Consider the following 18875-nt stretch of genomic DNA (forward strand, 5'->3'; position numbering starts at 1 on the left):
TGTTAATTACATGGGCTTGTTTTTAAAAGGAAAAACAGAGTTCAAATATTTCTACATGAATATTTTTATTTGCCATTTTTAGATTTATAGAGAGTTTGGGTGCATAGTAAGCACCTTTGGAATCCCACACCTAGATCTACTAGAAGGAAAATCTCTTCTAAAGGTACACTTAAATGAGGGTCACATCTACACTGCCATATAATCCAGTTTCCAGATCCAGATTATGTGCTTCAAACTGGATTATAGGGCAGTGTAGACCTGGCCGAAGCATATAAGCCCCCTGTATATGAGGAATTCTAGGTTTTGTGGACATGTCCATCCTCTGAGAGCAGAGTGACACACATACACACATCATACAGAAATAAACAGCTAAAGCACTCTTGAGAAATGAGCCTTCAGCCTTGGTTTAAGGACTTCCACTTTAGGAGACACCACCTTCCCAAGAAGCCTATTCCACTCTCAAATAACCTGTAACCAGGAAGTTCATTTGGTGGAGTTTAAATCCCTGCATGATTTGAAAGGCAAAAACAAACAGAAAAAAGAAGATGCATCAATTCTCTGCAGCACTTGCAGTTTTAAAAGTCATACTATCTGGAGGGAAAATATTGTATTGGTTTTTCAGAGGTAAAGAATATAGTGACATTATTTCCAGTTTTTCTGTGCATCGAAGACACAGCACAGGAGAAAAAATGACTTCTCTTGGCCCATGGTCCAAAAAGATTAGGGACTACTATTGTGCTGGAGTGGGTTGAATTCCCCTCCCCAGGCCATGGGCAGCTGGTAAAAAATGCCAAATGGTCAGCCTGAGACAAACCAAACAATAAATAACTTTTAAATCGTCTTAGCAGAGGACAGGAGAAGTATTTAAAACTAAATCAAATCTGTATTCTGTTAAGAGTTTGTCATGATATAGCATTCATTGTAGTCACTGGCTGTGTAGTTGCAACTAGTAGTTGCTTTTGTGCAAAGCACAGAAGATTATAGTTAGAAAGGAATTTCTAAACTTTTAATTGACGTAAACACATGCACACCAACACAGACACATATTCTTCTTTTTATAGAATATGTGTTACTTTTTAGGAGCAAGTATGAAAACAAGATTGAAACAGGACACCGGCTTTTTATGTCCTGGCAGAATAAAATACTTGGCCGGTAGCTGGATTTGGCCGGGAACATGATAAATTGTGCAGATTGGTGACATAGTACTCAAGACTGAGCAAGGCATCAGGACACAGACCCCAGACAAATGGAAGCCCACTTGTCCCAATGTTTGAGTGAAAATGTTTGACTTGCAGAAAGAATTATTGTTCTGAACTAGCCAAGCCAAGGGTTACAAAGAGAGATGGCAACAAAAATTGCAGAGATGAAGATATGGGCATGTAGACAGAAAAACTGTTCTCTGGAGATAACTCATGATACCTTTGATGGGGAGGCCAAGTGTCTAAGTAAAATTAAACAAGTCATCAGTGTCTTAACAGTTTGCTTGCTTGGCGCCAGGGATAGTCTGCTCATGTTTAAAAGGATAGGATTCCCATGTCTTGGGTTCGCCTTGAAATGAACTGGACCGAATTCCAAGTGATAGAATGGAGATGCTTCCTCCAAGGTGGTGAGGCACAGGCCACAAAGTAAAACACTTCTGTGCCTCATCTTGTTTCTGTGCAAGCCAATGCAAACAAGCATTCGCATTATGAATGGGATACTTTTCCTGCAAGAAGACATTTATTTGATATAAGTATTTTGTAGCTTAGTGCATAACTGAGGAGACGTTTGTTTTCACTTAATTTTCTGTTGCCCCCTAGCTGGTACTCAGACACTTGGTACCAGTAGCTGCATCTCCTTGCCCCAATACACAAGCCTTACATCTACATTCAGACATCATTACATCCCTTTCTTCAAAGGTAAGGTCGAGGAATGACATTTGTGGTGTGGTAACTGTAGACATCTCCCAAGTGTGGTTTTTCAATGTTGTGTGTGCATGTGCCTCTCTAATGAATAGTTTTCTTCTCTAACTTTCGTGAGTAACTTCTTTATATATGTTACAAATCATTTTTTCACTGGATATTACATGATTGTTGATACTTAAAACTCATATGTTTACTTTTTCAAATGGCATAGGATTGTTTCAACATATAAATCCCATAGTAATATTAAACAAAACTGGGCTTCATTTTTCAGAATTTTAATTTACAGTTTTTATATCCTTATTGGGGAAAAAGGGTGCCCAGTCTCTCAGGAGAAAAGGAACAGCCCTGTGATTCTTTCAAGTTCAGGATATTTTTTGGTGTCATTCATTTGTGTCCAGATCTTATATACATAAAATTATAAGATTAGAAAGCAGATGTTTCTGGCCAGAAAATGAAAAGCTGCAGAAGATTTGTCCTGAAAGGTTTCCTGAAATTCAAGTAGTGATTGCACAGAATTCTCAATATCCCTACACACCAGGGAAAGACCTGTAGATATAATTTGTGTTCATGTGTGAGTACAAAAGTCCATTGCCAAAACAAACCAAGTCTTGCCTCATTGTCAGGAAAGCCAAGTGCAGGAGATTCAAATCTCCAAAACTGGTAACAGATGCTAGCCAAGTAAACTACGTTGAGAATCCAGCAATTGGGGTAGACCCATAGTTATCAATAATGCCTTAATTTTCTCAACAGGAGTTACTAGTGTTTGAGGTATCTGTGAAGTCCTTTGCTGTAGCCAAGGGTATCTGAACATTGCAGTTCTTTCTTGCCTTTTTGAAAAGCTGGCACTTCTGGAGGCTCAAAGAAAGCTCTGAATTTGCTTTTTGAGCACTTCTGGTTTTGAAAGACTTTTTGGATAACCAGATTTCTCCTTGATCCCTGATTCTGTAAGATCCTGTGTGGGGCTGCTGGCTAGAGTCCTGAGAACATGCTGTATCAGTGGTTCTCAAGTTGTGGGTCCCCAGATGTTTTGGTCTTCAACTTCCAGAAATCCTAACAGCTGGCAAACTGGCTGGGATTTCTGAGAGTTGTAAACCAAAACACCTGGGGACCCGCAGATTGAGAACCACTGTTGCAGATAAAGCAAATTAAGTTCTTTCAAGGAAAATATAGCTAAAGAAAAGAGGGAATTGTTATTGCAATCTAAGCCTGTTTGTTAAGGGGATAGTTCCTACATACCACAACATTTCATAAATAAGCTACTCTCTTGTTGTGTTGATGTGCTCCTCTAAATGGTCCACTGAAAACTAGTCCTACTTGAAAATGTTGGGAAAACTTTAGAAAACCACAATTTCCACCATGTGATTGTACTCTTGAGTAAAAGGCAGAAATAGAAACATCACATTTCAAAACCACATAGGTTCCAGCATTATTGTCTCTGGAAACACCAATGTGGAAAATGTAGAAACTCATCATTGACCATGACCATGTAGTAGATAGAGTGACCATATATTCAAATCTCCACACAATCTTCAAAAAGAAGACATAAAATTTACACATTTTACTTTCATCTGTTCAATGGAATAGAAGTGTTTGCATAGCAGAGGTGAAATTCACAAAAGAGGCATTCTCATGCTTTGCTTTCTCACTTTCAGCCATGTAAATATTATAGAATAAGGAAAGTCCAAACACCAAAGTTGATTTGTTAATTTTGTTTAATAGCTCATTGGTAGATGGGAGCTGAATGAGAAGTATGAGTTTTTAAAATCTGTGGCCTACATTTCAGCCAATCTGAAATTGTAGTGGCCGTGGCTCATCTTCACAAATAGGTCAGAGTTGTAGAAGTGTGTTTTTAAAACAAGCTGAAATCAGTTGTTCGATGGAGAGTCAATAAATGCAGCCCTTGGTCAAGCTATCATCCATCATCCAGTCTTTCTTGAGAAACAGATTGGCAGAATGTTGGGTCCAAAGAGAAGAAAATTGGATATCTGTTTCCAAAACTAGACAGATCAATTATTCCCAAATGGATGGGTTTAGGCAACTGTCTCCCACTCTAAAGGCTGTGCTAAAGTGTGGAAGTCCATCCACAAACTTTAGTTCATTCTGAGATGCTACGTATTCTCCAAAACAATATCCATGTCATATGTGGAGATGTGTGAGGAAGGTGTGTTTCTAATGGGTTCATACATTCTGCACCTCAAGGAAGCAAACATAGATACAGACACAGTTTCTCATCAGAAATCCATACAATTATGGACATACATTGCATCCAATAGAATAACAACAAGAGGAATTTGACAGCATGCACATCTTTTAAAAGAGTGCAAAAATACAGCACTGTTTTCTAAAATTCACACCAGACATGTTTTGGTCAGAGGATGCCTATATCAAAAATGCATGTGTGTGGGAGAAAATGCACAGAATAAACACATCATGACCTTACCAGGAACTTTGACAAGAACAGACTTGACACACATGTCCATCTCATTCTATCCATTGCTCGCATTCAAGTTGTGATAAAGTGTTGTTGTTTTTTTAAATTAGCTTTAGTTGTACAGTATTTAGAGTCTGTTTTGAGCTTCTGGTTGCTTACTAACACCCTGCATTATTTTATTAGCCCCCACCTCCTTATTGAATTCTTTTTTGTTTGCCCAGATGTTTTATAATGCCATTTAGAGTACAATTTAGACTTGATTCACATAATGGAAATATGAGATTATTTGAAAGGCCACTTGTTAACACAAGAGGAAGTCAATTTGTGCATAAGCAGCAGTACATTCCATAGTTTGATACCTTGGCTATGGCATTATAAACCCATGACTTGATAATCCAATATGTATATAAAATATTGTGGGCACGCTCAATAAAGGACGAACTATATGTCCTAAGGGAATACAAACCAGAAGCGATCTAACATTATTTCAACAAGGCCGTATTTACCATCACATCCTGAAGATATTCCTAAGGAACTTTAGCTTGAAAGAAAATAAAGTTTGTCATCACACTTTTGTGAGATTATGCTAAAATTGATGGTTCTGTAGCCATCTCTGATTAAGTGAAATTATTACATTTTGTTTTGTTTTTTTAAAGTTCTTGCCATATTATCTCTTGGCTATTTCAATTCAAGAATATTCTTGAGAGAGAGAAAAGTAGGATACCAATACTATAAATAAAAATAATAAATAAAAATATATTTAATACACAGGAGCCTCCAGTGGTGCAGTGGGTCAAATCACTGAGCTGCTGAACTTGCTGACCGAAAGGTCACAGGTTCAGATCCGGGGAGTGGTGTGAGCTCCCACTGTTAGCCCCAGCTTCTGCCAACCTAGCAGTTCGAAAACATGCAAATGTGAATAGATCAATAGGTAGCGTTCTGGTGGGAAGGTAACAATGCTCCATGCAGTCATGCCAGGCACATGATCTTGGAAAGAATTCTCAATAGAGTCAGGAATAAAGTAATAAAAAGCAGGCAACATATTTCTTAAAATATGTAAAACTTATTAATCTATAGGTTTTATAAGAAAAAACCTACCAATAAAATTATTTTCAAAATCATCCTTCATTAAGATGGATCTGAACATAACTAATACTAAGTAAAATATAAAACAGAGGGTGTCAAATCCATGTGAAATGACCCTATGGAGAGTAGGAAACATTTAAAATGCTATTCTGGTTGTAAAATATGATAATATACAGGCTGAGATGGGGGGATACACACTAGAGAATGATTAGGAGTGAAGGTATGTGGATTAGAAGGCAGGAATAAAGAGCTAATAAAAGAAATTCAGGTTTATTATTGGGAGACAGATCATAACTGTACTATTCCCAGGGTTTTACACTTCTTTACTAAGGGCCCTTCCAGACAAGGTCCTATATTCCAGGATCTGATCCCAGGTTTTCTGCTTTAAACTGGATTATATGAATCCGTAGTGCCAGATAATTTAGGACAAACTGAAAACCTGGGATCAGATCCTGGGATATAGGGTCTGTCTGGAAGGGCCCTTGGTGACTGTTTATGCTCTCTGACTTCTGTTCTAAAATATAGTCTTGTCTTGCACTCGCTTTACCGACTGCAGTTTCTACTAATGTGACACTTTTGCTTTGCAATCTTCTACGTCTATTTTCAATAATTTCTGAAGGGTTTAATTCAAAGTAGGCTTTTCCCTTTTTTATTCTTGTATATTTTATATTGCATGTAAATTTCTCAATGCTTGATTCATCAGTTATACCACTGTGTTCCACTTTAGCTGTCACAGTGGCATCCTTTGGAACCCCAGGATTTGCATATTCATCTCTCTCTATCCACGAGCTCATGATCAGCCACTACTGCCACTTGCCGTGTCCCCATGGAGGCTACTCATCACCCTGAGATTGGCCTTGCTCCTGCCACGCAGGAATGCTGCCACCAATCCCTGAATGGCAAGCAGCTTCTGTTATGACATGGCAGTTAGTGTGGGCAACAAGTGCCTGTTTGGTCATTCACGAAACAATGGCTTCAAACTACAAGAAAGGAGATTCTTTCTGAACATTAGGAAGAACTTCCTGACTGTGAGAGTTGTTCAGCAGTGGAACTCTCTGCCCCAGAGTGTGGTGGAGGATCCTTCTTTGGAGGCTTTTAAACAGAGGCTGGATGGCCATCTGTCAGGGGTGCTTTGAATGCAATTTTCCTTCTTGGCAGGGGGTTGGACTGGATGGACCATGAGGTCTCTTCCAACTCTATGATTCTATGAATTACTGCAGGAGGACAACTGCTGCCTTCAGTCACAGAATGGCAAGCAACTTCCACAGATATATGGTGAGCAGCAGTGGCAGTGCTACTAATAGCGTGTTCCCTGAAGTTGCCCGAAGGTGGAGATGGGCAGCAGAAGAACACGACTCCATTTTTAATAGAGAATTAAGCATTATACTATCCATGGGGGGACCTGGAACCAATTCCTATAGTTATTGAGAGCCCACGGTAGTTTGGTGAGTCAATTAAGTTCTCTGACAAAGAAATCTAAACACTTATCCCTTGATTGTAAAACTCAAAATTCCTTAAGATGCTACTGTGATAATAATAATAAAAAAGAATATAGCACTATCATTATGCAATATGAAAAGGCCCCTGACCACAAGTCATTGTTGGTGTGGCCTATACTCTTTAAGTGCTCAGATTTCATTTTGGGGACTATATCCATTAATTGCTTCCCAAAGACAAGGGCTGCCCTATAAAAAGTGAGTGAATGAAGCATGCAGATTCCATACTGAACATTTAGTATGGAGAATCCTCAAAAGCAGGACATCTATATTTTTTATTAATCAAGGGATTAATAAAGAGGTCCAATGCTTTCCAGGATTCATGTATGTTCCAACAGCACTGGCCTTGAAGTAAGGCGAGATAATGAATTATTTTGAAGATGGGGATCCACCCTAAAGCCCTTTCTTGACCCTAGTGAAGGGGTGGGGGTCCTATATAAGCCACAGGCCTCTAGAGCACTCCTTGAAGCCACTGTAATATACCTGCCTCATTCTCCAATTGGGGAAGGTAAGGGGATTTCACTGAGAGGGCTTCATTCATTGCTTCCTGTTCCCAAAGAGCGGGGGAGAAGAATGGGCAAAGCCAGCTGTATCTCTCTAGGTTCCATGTACACACCTTTATGCATTTGTAATTTTTGAGTTGGATAAGTGGATTGGGAATGTTATGTGTTCCAACAGCATGACTGAGTCAGCTTACCTGCAATGCCCAAGTGGAAATAACAAAGTGCACTATGCATGTGTGTGCACATGCATGCATGTGCAAGTGTGTATGTCTGTACGTGTGTAGGTTGGGTGGAGGGGAATGTCCTGATTTTCCAGCACTTTTATTTACTTACAAGCAGCCCAGGAAAGCTCAAAATCAGTCAAGCTCACCACATTCTTCAACTCTTAGCAGTTCCTGTTTCCATGGACCACTGCAGATAGAACATTAGACGCACAGCTGCATGCCATGTCTCCGGGTTTTTCTTCTTCTAAATAACAGCTCTCTCTTTGTGTCTGTGTGTGTTTATATGTATGTGTGTGTGTGCGTGAGGGGGAGAGAGAGATCAAGGCATAAATTCCCATTGAAAATCCCCCATCCTTAAAGCTGCTTAATCCCCTCCTAGCCTTCTTATCCTCCCAACCATTATTTAGCCAAAAGAAATTTGACATTTTAAATGCAATCCCACATTTAACACCACATGAGCTTTGGTCCCATACTCAAATTGGGTCAACTAAACCAGCCAATCATGACCCACCTGCAGAGTTCTGTTGTACTTCCAGGCCCTTGGACAGAGGTGGGGATCACACAGCCCCTCGATTGCTGTTGAATTGCAATTTTTAGGACTGTGCTGACTAGGGCTAGTCAAATGTGCTATTCAACAATATTGGAAGAGTCACATAATTTCCACCCCACTGCTTTGGACAGGATATCCTAGCGTGTTTACCACTCCCTGGGCCACTACCGTTACCATCCCTGGGCTGGGCCAGCAAATAAGAACTATGTGGTTTTATATGTTCCTATGAACTGATTAGCTGGGAATCCTCTGCCTTGTACATGCAATATTCCAGATGAAGGTTCTTCAGGAGAAGGCGCAGCTCAGATTGGTAAAAACTTGGGAACAAATTCTTCATTAAGGCATTTAAAACCATTCTGTACAATGTAGCTAAATATAAGAAAACTAACTTCTATACAGGATCTGAGTAGTACTGCAGAATTAAGAGACCAGAATATTGACAAATAATTTGGGCTATCATAACCATTTCAAAAAAACCCTGTTGGATTAACAAGTTATTTTGAAAAAAGCCTTTTTTATGCTTGAATTTCTCTACTTTGCTTTCCATTTTTTGTTTTATGTGCTTTTTTATTTGCTCTTCTCCTTGGAGGCAGTGAAAGTGGTCGGAGCACTCCAAGCTTATCCATGTATTCAGAAAGCAAGTCTTCACCATCTTTCTATCAGCAAGCACCTAGACATTTTCATGTTCCAGGTAGGCATCCATTGCTTAGCTTTGCTCTTTATTTGCTGCTATCTTGAATATTTTACAGTTGTAACCATGTTTAAAAAACCCAATATGATGTTAGCAGTATTGAGAAATTTGATTAAAAAGTACTTGGTGTCAAATATCTAGTATACCAGGCTGCTTGGCATACAGAGACCCTCAGGGAACTGAAATAAAAAGGATGACAACTAGAGCACCAATGGTGGAAAACTCAACTTCCATGTGACAAGACACAGTATAGAGGATCTCTTTATTCCTATAAGGTGGCAATATGTGCTATAAAGAAAGATTTCTTCTCCACACATATTGCATCTGCAAATTCATGTTGAGCTAAAGTTATTGCAGTGAAAGTTGATAATGAGGTGTCCAGCAACTCTGTGAGCAGGATTACAGTGGATCCGTTTCAGTTTGTGAATACTACTAATGTGGACTAGCTGCTGAGGCAAATAAGGAGGACAAGGTGTTTTCTCGATCTCTGCCCCTCTTGACTGGTTGTCCATGGAGGATGTGCAATTTTATCTCAAATACAACATGTTATTAATGCATCTTTCAGGGAAGGGGACTGTTTATCCTGTTTAAAAGAAGCATTAGTTAGACTGCTGTTGATAAAACCCTCCATGGATTCTCTGGACATTAATAATTACCAACCAGTTTGTAATCTTCCTTTTTTGCATGAGATGATCAAGAAGGCAGTTGCCCTCCTACTCCAGGTCTTGGATGGCACATATTTACTTGACCCATTTCAAACTGGCCTCAGAGCATCTTGTAGAATTGAGACTGCTATGGTTTATTTAGTGAATGATCTCCATCTTAGCACTGACAAGAGGAGTATTTAGCTGTTGGTGCTTTTAGATCTCCCAGTGACATTCAGTACCATTGACTATATTATCCTTCTGGTTTTGGAATTGGAAACACTGTGTTGCAGTAGTTCTGATTATACCTCTCTGGCAAATTCCAGATGATGGTGCTTTAAAAAAGAAGCTGCTATGTGGTATTCCACAAGGTGCCATTCTATCCCAAGTCCGTTTTGACATTTGAATGAAAACGCTACAAGAGGTCATCTAGAGCAGTGGTTCTTAACCTGTGGGTCCCCAGATGTTTTGGCCTTCAACTCCCAGAAATCGTAACAGCTGGTAAACTGGCTGGGATTTCTGGGAGTTGTAGGCCAAAACACCTGGGGACTCAAAGATTGAGAACCAATGATCTAGCGGCATGAGGGGAGATTCTGTCAGTACACACATGACATCCAAAAACATTTCTGCCATCCCTTCAAAAGTAGCCTTCACTAAGGATAGTGTGGCCCCTGTAAATTAATGCCTGGAAGATGTAATGGTTTGGATGAAGAAAAGTACACCTCCACATAAAGCGGTGCTTACTATTAAGGGTCCTAACCTGAGGTTGGAAGTATGTCAGCCAGTTCTGGGTGGGGTTCAACTCCTTTGAAAGACAATTCATGGATTTGGAATTCTCCTGGATTCATTTCTCCAAATGTGAGCCCAGATAGATGTGACAGTCAGGAGTGCTTATTGTTAGCTTTAGCTGCTCACCTTTCTAGAATTGGAAAACCGAAAGATAATAGTGCAGTCACTGGTAACCTCAAGGTTAGACTTCTGCAATATGCCGTACAGTGGGTGACCTCTGTACCAAGTTTGGAAACTTCAAACTATGGAATGCAGATTGGTTGCAAATGTCATTTAGGAGTGATCTGCACTAAAATCATTCCACTGGTTGCCAATTAGTTTCTGAGCAGAGTAGAAGGTGTTGGTCATTATCTTTAGAACTTTACATGGTTTGGGTACAGGTTACTTACAGAATTGACTTCTTTCATATAATCTGCCCTATATGCTTAGGTTCTCTGGGGGATATTTACTTCAACCATTTAGAACTGTTACAACTGTCTCCCAGAGAACCTTTTCATTGGTCACCCCTAGACTGTGGAATGATCTGCTGGAATTGATTCAACAGCTAAATGAGCTGTCAGAACTTAATCGTAATTAAAGACTTACCGTATCTCTTCTGGAAAGCCTACACAGTCAATTTAAAAGTATGGATTTAAATCTATATTTTCTAGGTATGGATCTTTTAATCTTTGTTCTACTTTAAAATAATTTAATGGCTTTAAGTTATCTGTGTGTTTTAATTATGTTGTACCCCACCTCAAGCCATGAGGAGAGGCAGGTAACAAATACAAGTTGTTGTTGGTTGTTATTGTTAACAACAACAACAACAATATACAGTAGGGCTGGGCGGTTTCGTTCGTTAATTTCGTAATTCGTTAATAATTCGTATTTAAAGTAGCTTACGATCCGATATTGAACCATTCAGGAGCAACTAAAAATCGAAACGAATTTTTAAACTCATTTCGTAATTGTTTCGTAATTGTTTCGAAATCATTTCGAAATCGTTTCGAAATTGTTTCGTTATTATTTCCGTATGTCTGGTGCAAGTTTTATAGTTGTTGTTTGTTTTATCAGTGATAAAAAAATAAATTATCACACCAACAGTCAACAACAGAAGGAGAGGGAAGCTTTAGAAGTTCCCCCTGTCCCATTTGGAGGTTTTTTTAGCGTATGGCGCAATCGCGTCCGCCATTAACGAATCAATTCATTATTGTTTCGAAATTGTTTCATAATTTCCGAAATTTCGTAAATTTCGAACTTTTTTAAAGAAAAATTTAGGAATTCTTTTAAAAAACAAAACGCAAAAACCCCCTAAAAACGAATCGAGTTTAGAAACAAATTTTTCCATGGTTGCCCAGCCCTAATATACAGATATTAACTTCTATGACCAACCCCTAACTGAACACTATCACCATTACAAAGTGACAACTACAAGGAACATAACAGGATCTCACAGCATATTTCCAAATTGTGTTGCAATACCTTTTGAATGTTGGCAGCGGTAATTGCAGAGCTTCCTCATAATTCCTGACCCTCAGATTTAGACTGAGACAACATTTTGTAGGAAAGAATGTGATGAAAGGTATAATCGTAGAGCTTCCATGAAAGTTCGAGTTTGAGCATAGACTCATTAAGAATGAGTAAAATCATTTTGGCTTTACACCTAGTTGTTCAAATTGTATTTTATCAAAGAAGGAAAGATTGATCCACTTTTAGCTGCCATGGCTCAATATTATGGAATCTGGGGTCTGTAATTTGTTGATGCACATTCACTCTTTGGAACAAAAGCACTGAGCTATGCAGCTAAAATGCCATCAAACTGCATTCATCCTCCAGTGTAGATGCACCCATAATAAACTTGACATTGACATTGGCCTCAGTCCCAGGGGTCTGCTTTGGAGGCAGCTTTTGTTCACAGAAGGAGGGTTCTGTGGTACTGCTTTTGTTAATGAAGCAGAACATGGGGCTCTAAAGTCAATGACATTCATCAAGATACAAAAGTGGTTGGAAAGCTTTGAAAGTGTTCAGAGTAAGAAGAATCATATTTCATCTGTTTGCTTACTATTTGGCTTTTCCTTTTCCTCTTCCTTCTTCTCCCTCTTCTTCTTCTTCTTCTTAGACTCTGGAGTAAAAGATAACATCTATAGGAAGCCCCCTATCTACAGACAGCATGGTACAGTCTGCTTTTCTCTGCTGCATTGTGCTCTAGCCAGGTCCTTTCCGCTCCTTGCGCATGCTAACTCTGAATGTGTGCTGCCTTTTCATTCACATTTGGTTATAATGCAACTCTGATTGCATGAAAGTGTGTCCAGATAGACAGACATTTTGTTTGTCCTTGTGTAGCTGGCTATTGATAGAAATTAGCATGTGTCTTCAAAAGTCTGCTTCAGTCCTAAATTCAGGTTATTTCCCCCAAAATCTTGATAAATTACATGTTTGGTAAGATTAACTTGGATGGTAGAGTTGTGCTTCTCTCTCTTCATTTTCCTTGTCCATGTATGAGAAGCTTTACAGACTGTAAGCTGGGTGTGTAGTCTAAAGTACTGTGTTTGCTGCGGGTTCATTTACAACATAGATGCTTTTAGAACATGGCCCAAAAAACCTACAACAACCCTACAATATAGATTCTCTGCTATAGAACACAATGATATTTTTTGCCTGGGAAATACTTCCTGAAATCCTGAAATCTTAGTGGCCAAGAAAATGCAATAAATCACATGGGAATAGGGAAATGAGTGATGCCGTAACCCATCACACAACGCAGGGCTACTTCTGGTGGGGCTCTGTCTTGACTATGTCCTGGAAGTGTCCTAGGACAAAGCCCTGTGAACACAGGTGGCTACAACAGCGTCAGCATGTGCGGAAGCTGGGTGGTGACACTTTCGCCTGTGTGACGGGGAAGGCGGCGATGTGGGGGATTGGCGGTGGTTTCTTCTGCTGCCCAATGGATTCACCATGCTGCCTGACAAATTCCCCCGCTGTCACCCATGTTAGGGACCCCTATCTGATGAGGTCCTATGAGTCATATGTTTGTAACTTGCGTACCGCCTATATTATAAAAACAACTTTGCGAATGCACTGTGCAATTTTAGTATTATTTCTTCAATGTTTTTCCAGTTGCTTGAGGATTTCGGTTGTTTGAGTTCTGGTTAATTGAGTGTGTGTATGTGTGTATGCACGCCTCATGTGTGTGTGTGTGTGTCCTGTGTGTGACAGCATTGCTTGACTGCCTCTGAGTATTCCCTGTTGGCTCTGCTCTTTCCCGTCAAGGGAGCAGCTTTAGGATTTCCCTTCTTGGGCACAATGATAGGCTACAGCTAATGAAAGTCTGGTTTCTTTGCTACTATAAAAATGCATGAGCCATATCTTCTTTCACACATGACCACCCTACTCCTACCACTTGAGGAAGTATTCAGTCTGAAAAACTATTTTAGGCTTCAATATTCATGTTTATGAATATTACTCACCCAGAACCTCCTATCTCATTTGGACTGCATGTGGAGACAGATTAGCTGAAATAATGTTATGCTGTGCCCATTGTCACATGGCATTTTTCTCTCCTCGTCTCTTGAAAGCAGACATAAAATGCCCATAAGCATACATTGTTTGTATATTGATTTTATATTTACTATCCATGACAGCACTCTGTAAATCTGTCTTTTGCTCATTCATACATATAAGATGTTAGGTTTAGATACACTTTTAAAAAAAATCAGTATCTTTTCATGCTGGATTTTTTTTTAACTCTGGTAAATTTTATTTATTGCCTAGCATCAAGAAAATCAGATGGTGACAGCAGTGATCAAGACAACAGAAAGGTAAATGTAGATGGCAATGGAAGAATTATTTGCTAACACCAGAGTCTAACATTCAAACCAATGCAACATGCTAGTTCACAAACAAAATATATTGACTTCTTTTAAAGTATAACAAGGAGCATTTGGTCTTCAGAAATGTGAGGGTCACTTTTTGGAATTTGCTGATATTTTTAATGTGTTGCTCATAAAGCAGCGTGTTTAAGGATAGCTGTGTTGGCCATGCAGCAAAATACAACAAAATTCACAAAGGAACAATATTTTGAATAGGACTCTAACAAGTAATATTTACTGTGTTACTTTTTTTAAAACAGCATTCCCAACCTCTCTCCGAGTCCAGTTGTGCTTCTTATCCTAGATCCTTCCAGTTGTGCCCAATGCCCTTTCTACACTGCCATGTGATCCAGATTATCAAAGCAAATAATCCAGATTATCTGCTTTGAACTGGATTATATGAGTCTACAGTGCCATATAATCCAGTTCAAAGCAGATAATCTGGATTTTATATGGCAGTGTAGATGGGACCTTATTTTCTGTGTCAGTGCTGCAGATACTCTGGACTTTAATTTGAACTTTAAAGATTTTGGAATAAAGTTCAACACCTTTGGAATTTGGAGCAGATACACTGACATAGAAGTCATCACTACCTCCTGTCCATATGTCTGATTACTCCAAATGTCATTTGCACTTCCTCAGGCTCAAATAATCTATCACACTGCTCTTCGTGCATCATTGTCACTATATTAGGGTAAACCGGCAGTAAAAAGTCTAGAGTTGAGACAGTTTACTACACTGTGCAAAGTGAGAACAAGAGGATTTCCCGAGGAAGTTAAGGTAATTTAGAAAATAGCCAAGCAAGCCCAAATCCTGCAAGTGAGCATTTAATTTCTACTAAAACTGTATACTGCTGACTTTACATGCATGTTTGCTTGCCTGCGTGAACTGACATGGAATCATGAAATATGTATCATTGGGATTTTTTTGTTCAGCTTAAGTCAAGTTGGCTGACTTTGAAGGAGGATGTGGATGCCAGAACCATTTCTCCTGATCTGGATACTCAGTCACTTCCACAAAGTCCCGGAATGGACAGAGAACTTCAACGGTTAAACAACAATGCAAACTGTACCTACCTAAGTAAGCATTCCCCCATCTTCAGCTGTGGAAAGATCATTGGGTTGCAGTCTAATTAATGCAGTTATTTCAGAAAGATAAGCCTATAGCAGTGGTTCTCAACCTGTGGGTCCCCAGATGTTTTGGCCTTCAACTCCCAGAAATCCTAACAGCTGGTAAACTGGCTGGAATTTCTGGGAGTTGTAGACCAAAATACCTGGGGACCCACAGGCTGAGAACTACTGAACTAGAACATCCACTGGTTTTGGTGTCTATCAGGAGGAGGAACAACTAGGGACCCACAGGTTGAGAACCACTGGCCTGTAGCAATGTTATACAGGAGGTCCCTGATGGGAAGTCTCACATTTGACCACGTCAACATGCAGCCAAGAAGGCAAGCATGAAACTCAGTAGTGCCTCTAGAAAGAAAGCATGATTGCAGCAAGAGAAAGTGCCTATTTTCTTGAATTATTACTGGATTCATACAACACACAACTTTGGAAACTGGCATTTTCTCTCTCTGAAAGAATGTGCATTAATAGTGGGCAAGGACATGCTTTTGTCCACATATTTTCCCTTTTTTGGCTGAAAAAAGAGGGACACTATTTAAGAAGATCATAGGTAAGATGGAATTCTCATATCTGGCGATATTAAGATTATTGTGACTGGTCGCCAAAATTATTTAGCTGTTTTACTAATAGCCTTTTTCAGTTTTGTAAACTATATGCCTTGCTCACTTGTTGATTTTGTAAATTATCGGCTTAGCTCACTCATTTTAGTATTAGGTTTTTCATTTCCCAATTCTCTAATTGCCCAATGTATCCTGTAGTATTTTGGAAATTTGAAAGGATTATAAATAATTGGCAGAATTGTTAGTACAATTACACTATGTTACAAAATTTGGAGAAAATCTATTTGAAAGCATTATTCCTGTTTAATTGTGTAGAACTTACTTTGAAAGTAGTTGTTATACTCCAGAAACTTCCTTTTTTTGACTGCCACAAACTATGTTGAATTGGTTGAGACTTGATGAGATATTCATTGAAAACTAAAGCAAAATGTGCTGCAGGATGTCCTGCAAAAATAAAGTTTGTTGAAGTTGAATAAACTTTTTCTATGTTTCAATGATAGAACTCATTAAGTAAAGACATTTATAAACCAGGAACAAAAAACGTGTTACATAGTGTTATCAGTAGCAAATATTGGTAGAGTAGTGATCTAGAAACATTGGTAGAATAGGTTCCAGCATCACCACCTCCAGCTGGCATGTGATTGAATATAGTTGCCCTTAAATGTCTTTTAAAGAATGCTCTCTATTTGAATGTTGAGGATCTTAAAATATGTTAAAATAGGAACATGAGGAATGAGCATGATTGTGTGCACTCCCTCCCTTGCTCACTTATTTGTTTGCTCAGGCAAACAGAGAGGAAGGAGAGAGGACTGGAAGCCTATTGAGGTGAAGCATAGGAATGCCTTTTCCCATGTGTGCACTCACACATTCAGGTGTGAGTGGGTGGATGGGGAAACATGAGTAAGGAAGATGGGTGGTGTGTGGGTCTCCAAGGCAAACAGATGGAGTGCCTGTGCCTCTGCTGTAAGAGCAGCTGCCACATTCCCTTCCCACTACCCTTGCCCTCCTCCCACTGCTGCCACCCTGACTCTCTTTCTCCCCTCTCCTTTTCCAGACCCCTCCACGTGTCCCACAGAACCATTTAGCATCCCCCTTCTCTCCTTGAATCCCTCCATCCTGTCCCCTTTTCCCCTGCCCACCATCTAAATGAGGGAGTGAGCATGCAAGGAAATGCATGCATGCACCCTTCCTCCTCATGCTCCGTTTCCCATTTCCTTCCTATCCATCTGCCCAATCAAATGAGTAAAAGAGGAAATACACACAGACACACACACTCCCTATTTGATCATCCCATCCTCTACCCATTGGCTTCACCAAACATGAGCCAGTATGGACACAGTGTTATCAGAATCCCTGGAAAAATGGTGTAGGGGAGTAGCAAATAGTTCGGGAATAATAAAATCTGTGAACGTTTTGCAAATGTGGTGGGACAACTATAATTGTTATGCATTTAATGAAGATTCTTGTTTTGTTTTTTCCCTCTGTTGTAGGGTTTCCATATTCCAAATCTGCTTCACTTCCTGACTATGGCAAGAATGGGTTACATCACGTAAGTAGACATTTATTTATTTATTTATTTATTTAAAGCATTTCTAGTCCACCCTTCTCACCCAAAGGGGACTCAGGGCGGAGCACAACATATAAACTGCAAACAAAAGGATTCAAATCACATATCTCAACGTTAAGATCCACTAGTTAAAACTGTCTCAACAACCATATCGAATTTGGTTGGCATACTAAGGGTTCCTATCGCTGCCTCATTGCACAGTCCCAAAGGCTCGGTCCCACAGCCACGTTTTTATCATCCTTCTAAAGGACAAGAAGGAGGGGGCTGACCTGATCTCATTAGGAAGGGAGTTCCATAGCCGAGGGGCAATCACTGAGAAGGCCTTGTCTCTCGTCCCCATCAAACACGCCTCTGATGGTGGTGGGATCGAGACCAGGGCCTCCCCAGAAGTTCATAATCTCCGCGGTGGTTCATAAGGGTAGATGCGTTTGGACAGGTAAATTGGGCCAGGGACATTTAGGTCTTTATAGGCCAAAGCCAGCACTTTGAATTGTGCCTGGTAGCAAACTGGCAGCCAGTGGAGCTGGCGTAACATGGGAGTTGTGTGCTCCCTGTACGCTGCTCCAGTTATTATGTCTAAAAACATATGCCATGCAATATTTTATCAGACTGACTCTCCACCCTTTGGTAACTGGGCAGAGTGTCTATCCCAGTGTTTCCTCATCCTAAGGGGCCACATGCAACCTCGCTGGGATCCCAGTTGGCCTCTGGTTTATCTGGACTCAACATTGATTGTCAGGGGCTCTCAGAGCATGAGACTGCGATCCTTCTTAGAATGAAGTTTTTATTTTCTTTTTTATCAGATATTATAGGGATTGAACTAGGCATATGTTCTATCTCTGAGCATCACTGCCCTCTAAAAACCACGTGAGAAGGGTTTCTCTTCAGTGCTATATGTGTCAAGCAGGGATTGGTTATTTTCACTGTTTTAAGTATTTTAAAATATTTTAATTGACTTGCATGTTTAATTTTATTTTAATATTAGTGTTATATACCCAGCATTGTCTGGATTTTCATTTTATTTTTTAATTATTTTTTATTTAAAACATTTATATTCCACCCTTCTCACCCTGAAGTGGACTCAAGGCAAAGCACAGCATATATACGGCAAGCATTTAATACCGGGACAAGAATTTTCTTCGTGGATATTTCTTTCTTTCCTCCCTTTTCATTATACACCACCTTTGTTTCTTTCCTTCTTCCCCTGTTTTTCTTCTCACATCTTCCCCTTCTTGCTTCTTTCTTTCAGTTCTCTATCTTCCTTTTTTGTGCTTCCTTTTTTCTTCCCTTCCTTCTTTGGTTTCTTTTATTCCATTCTTACTCTTCTATTGACACAACAATTGGAAGGAACACATCTTATTTTAAATAAGTATTATTCTTCCTGGCATTTTGCATTAACGTAATCTACCTTTTTTAAAAAGTGAACCTACTTGCATAACTTATTACATAACAAAA

General features: G+C 39.5%; 1 protein-coding gene across 2 annotated transcripts in view; it reads left to right on the forward strand.

The window, feature by feature from the left end:
• ABLIM2 (actin binding LIM protein family member 2) overlaps positions 1-18875 on the forward strand; it is a 69852-nt gene that overhangs the window by 41978 nt on the left and 8999 nt on the right. The window contains exons 12-17 of one of the 2 annotated variants that reach the window (XM_060777996.2): positions 1800-1898; positions 8784-8885; positions 12417-12470; positions 14069-14115; positions 15102-15246; positions 17344-17402. In XM_060777996.2, coding sequence (XP_060633979.2) covers positions 1800-1898; positions 8784-8885; positions 12417-12470; positions 14069-14115; positions 15102-15246; positions 17344-17402 — 506 coding nt within the window. The remainder of the gene's footprint in view (positions 1-1799; positions 1899-8783; positions 8886-12416; positions 12471-14068; positions 14116-15101; positions 15247-17343; positions 17403-18875) is intronic. The other variant, XM_067468954.1, reaches the window with a different exon arrangement.

The sequence above is a fragment of the Anolis sagrei genome, chromosome 5 (assembly GCF_037176765.1).
Source record: "Anolis sagrei isolate rAnoSag1 chromosome 5, rAnoSag1.mat, whole genome shotgun sequence".
Taxonomy (NCBI): domain Eukaryota; kingdom Metazoa; phylum Chordata; class Lepidosauria; order Squamata; family Dactyloidae; genus Anolis; species Anolis sagrei.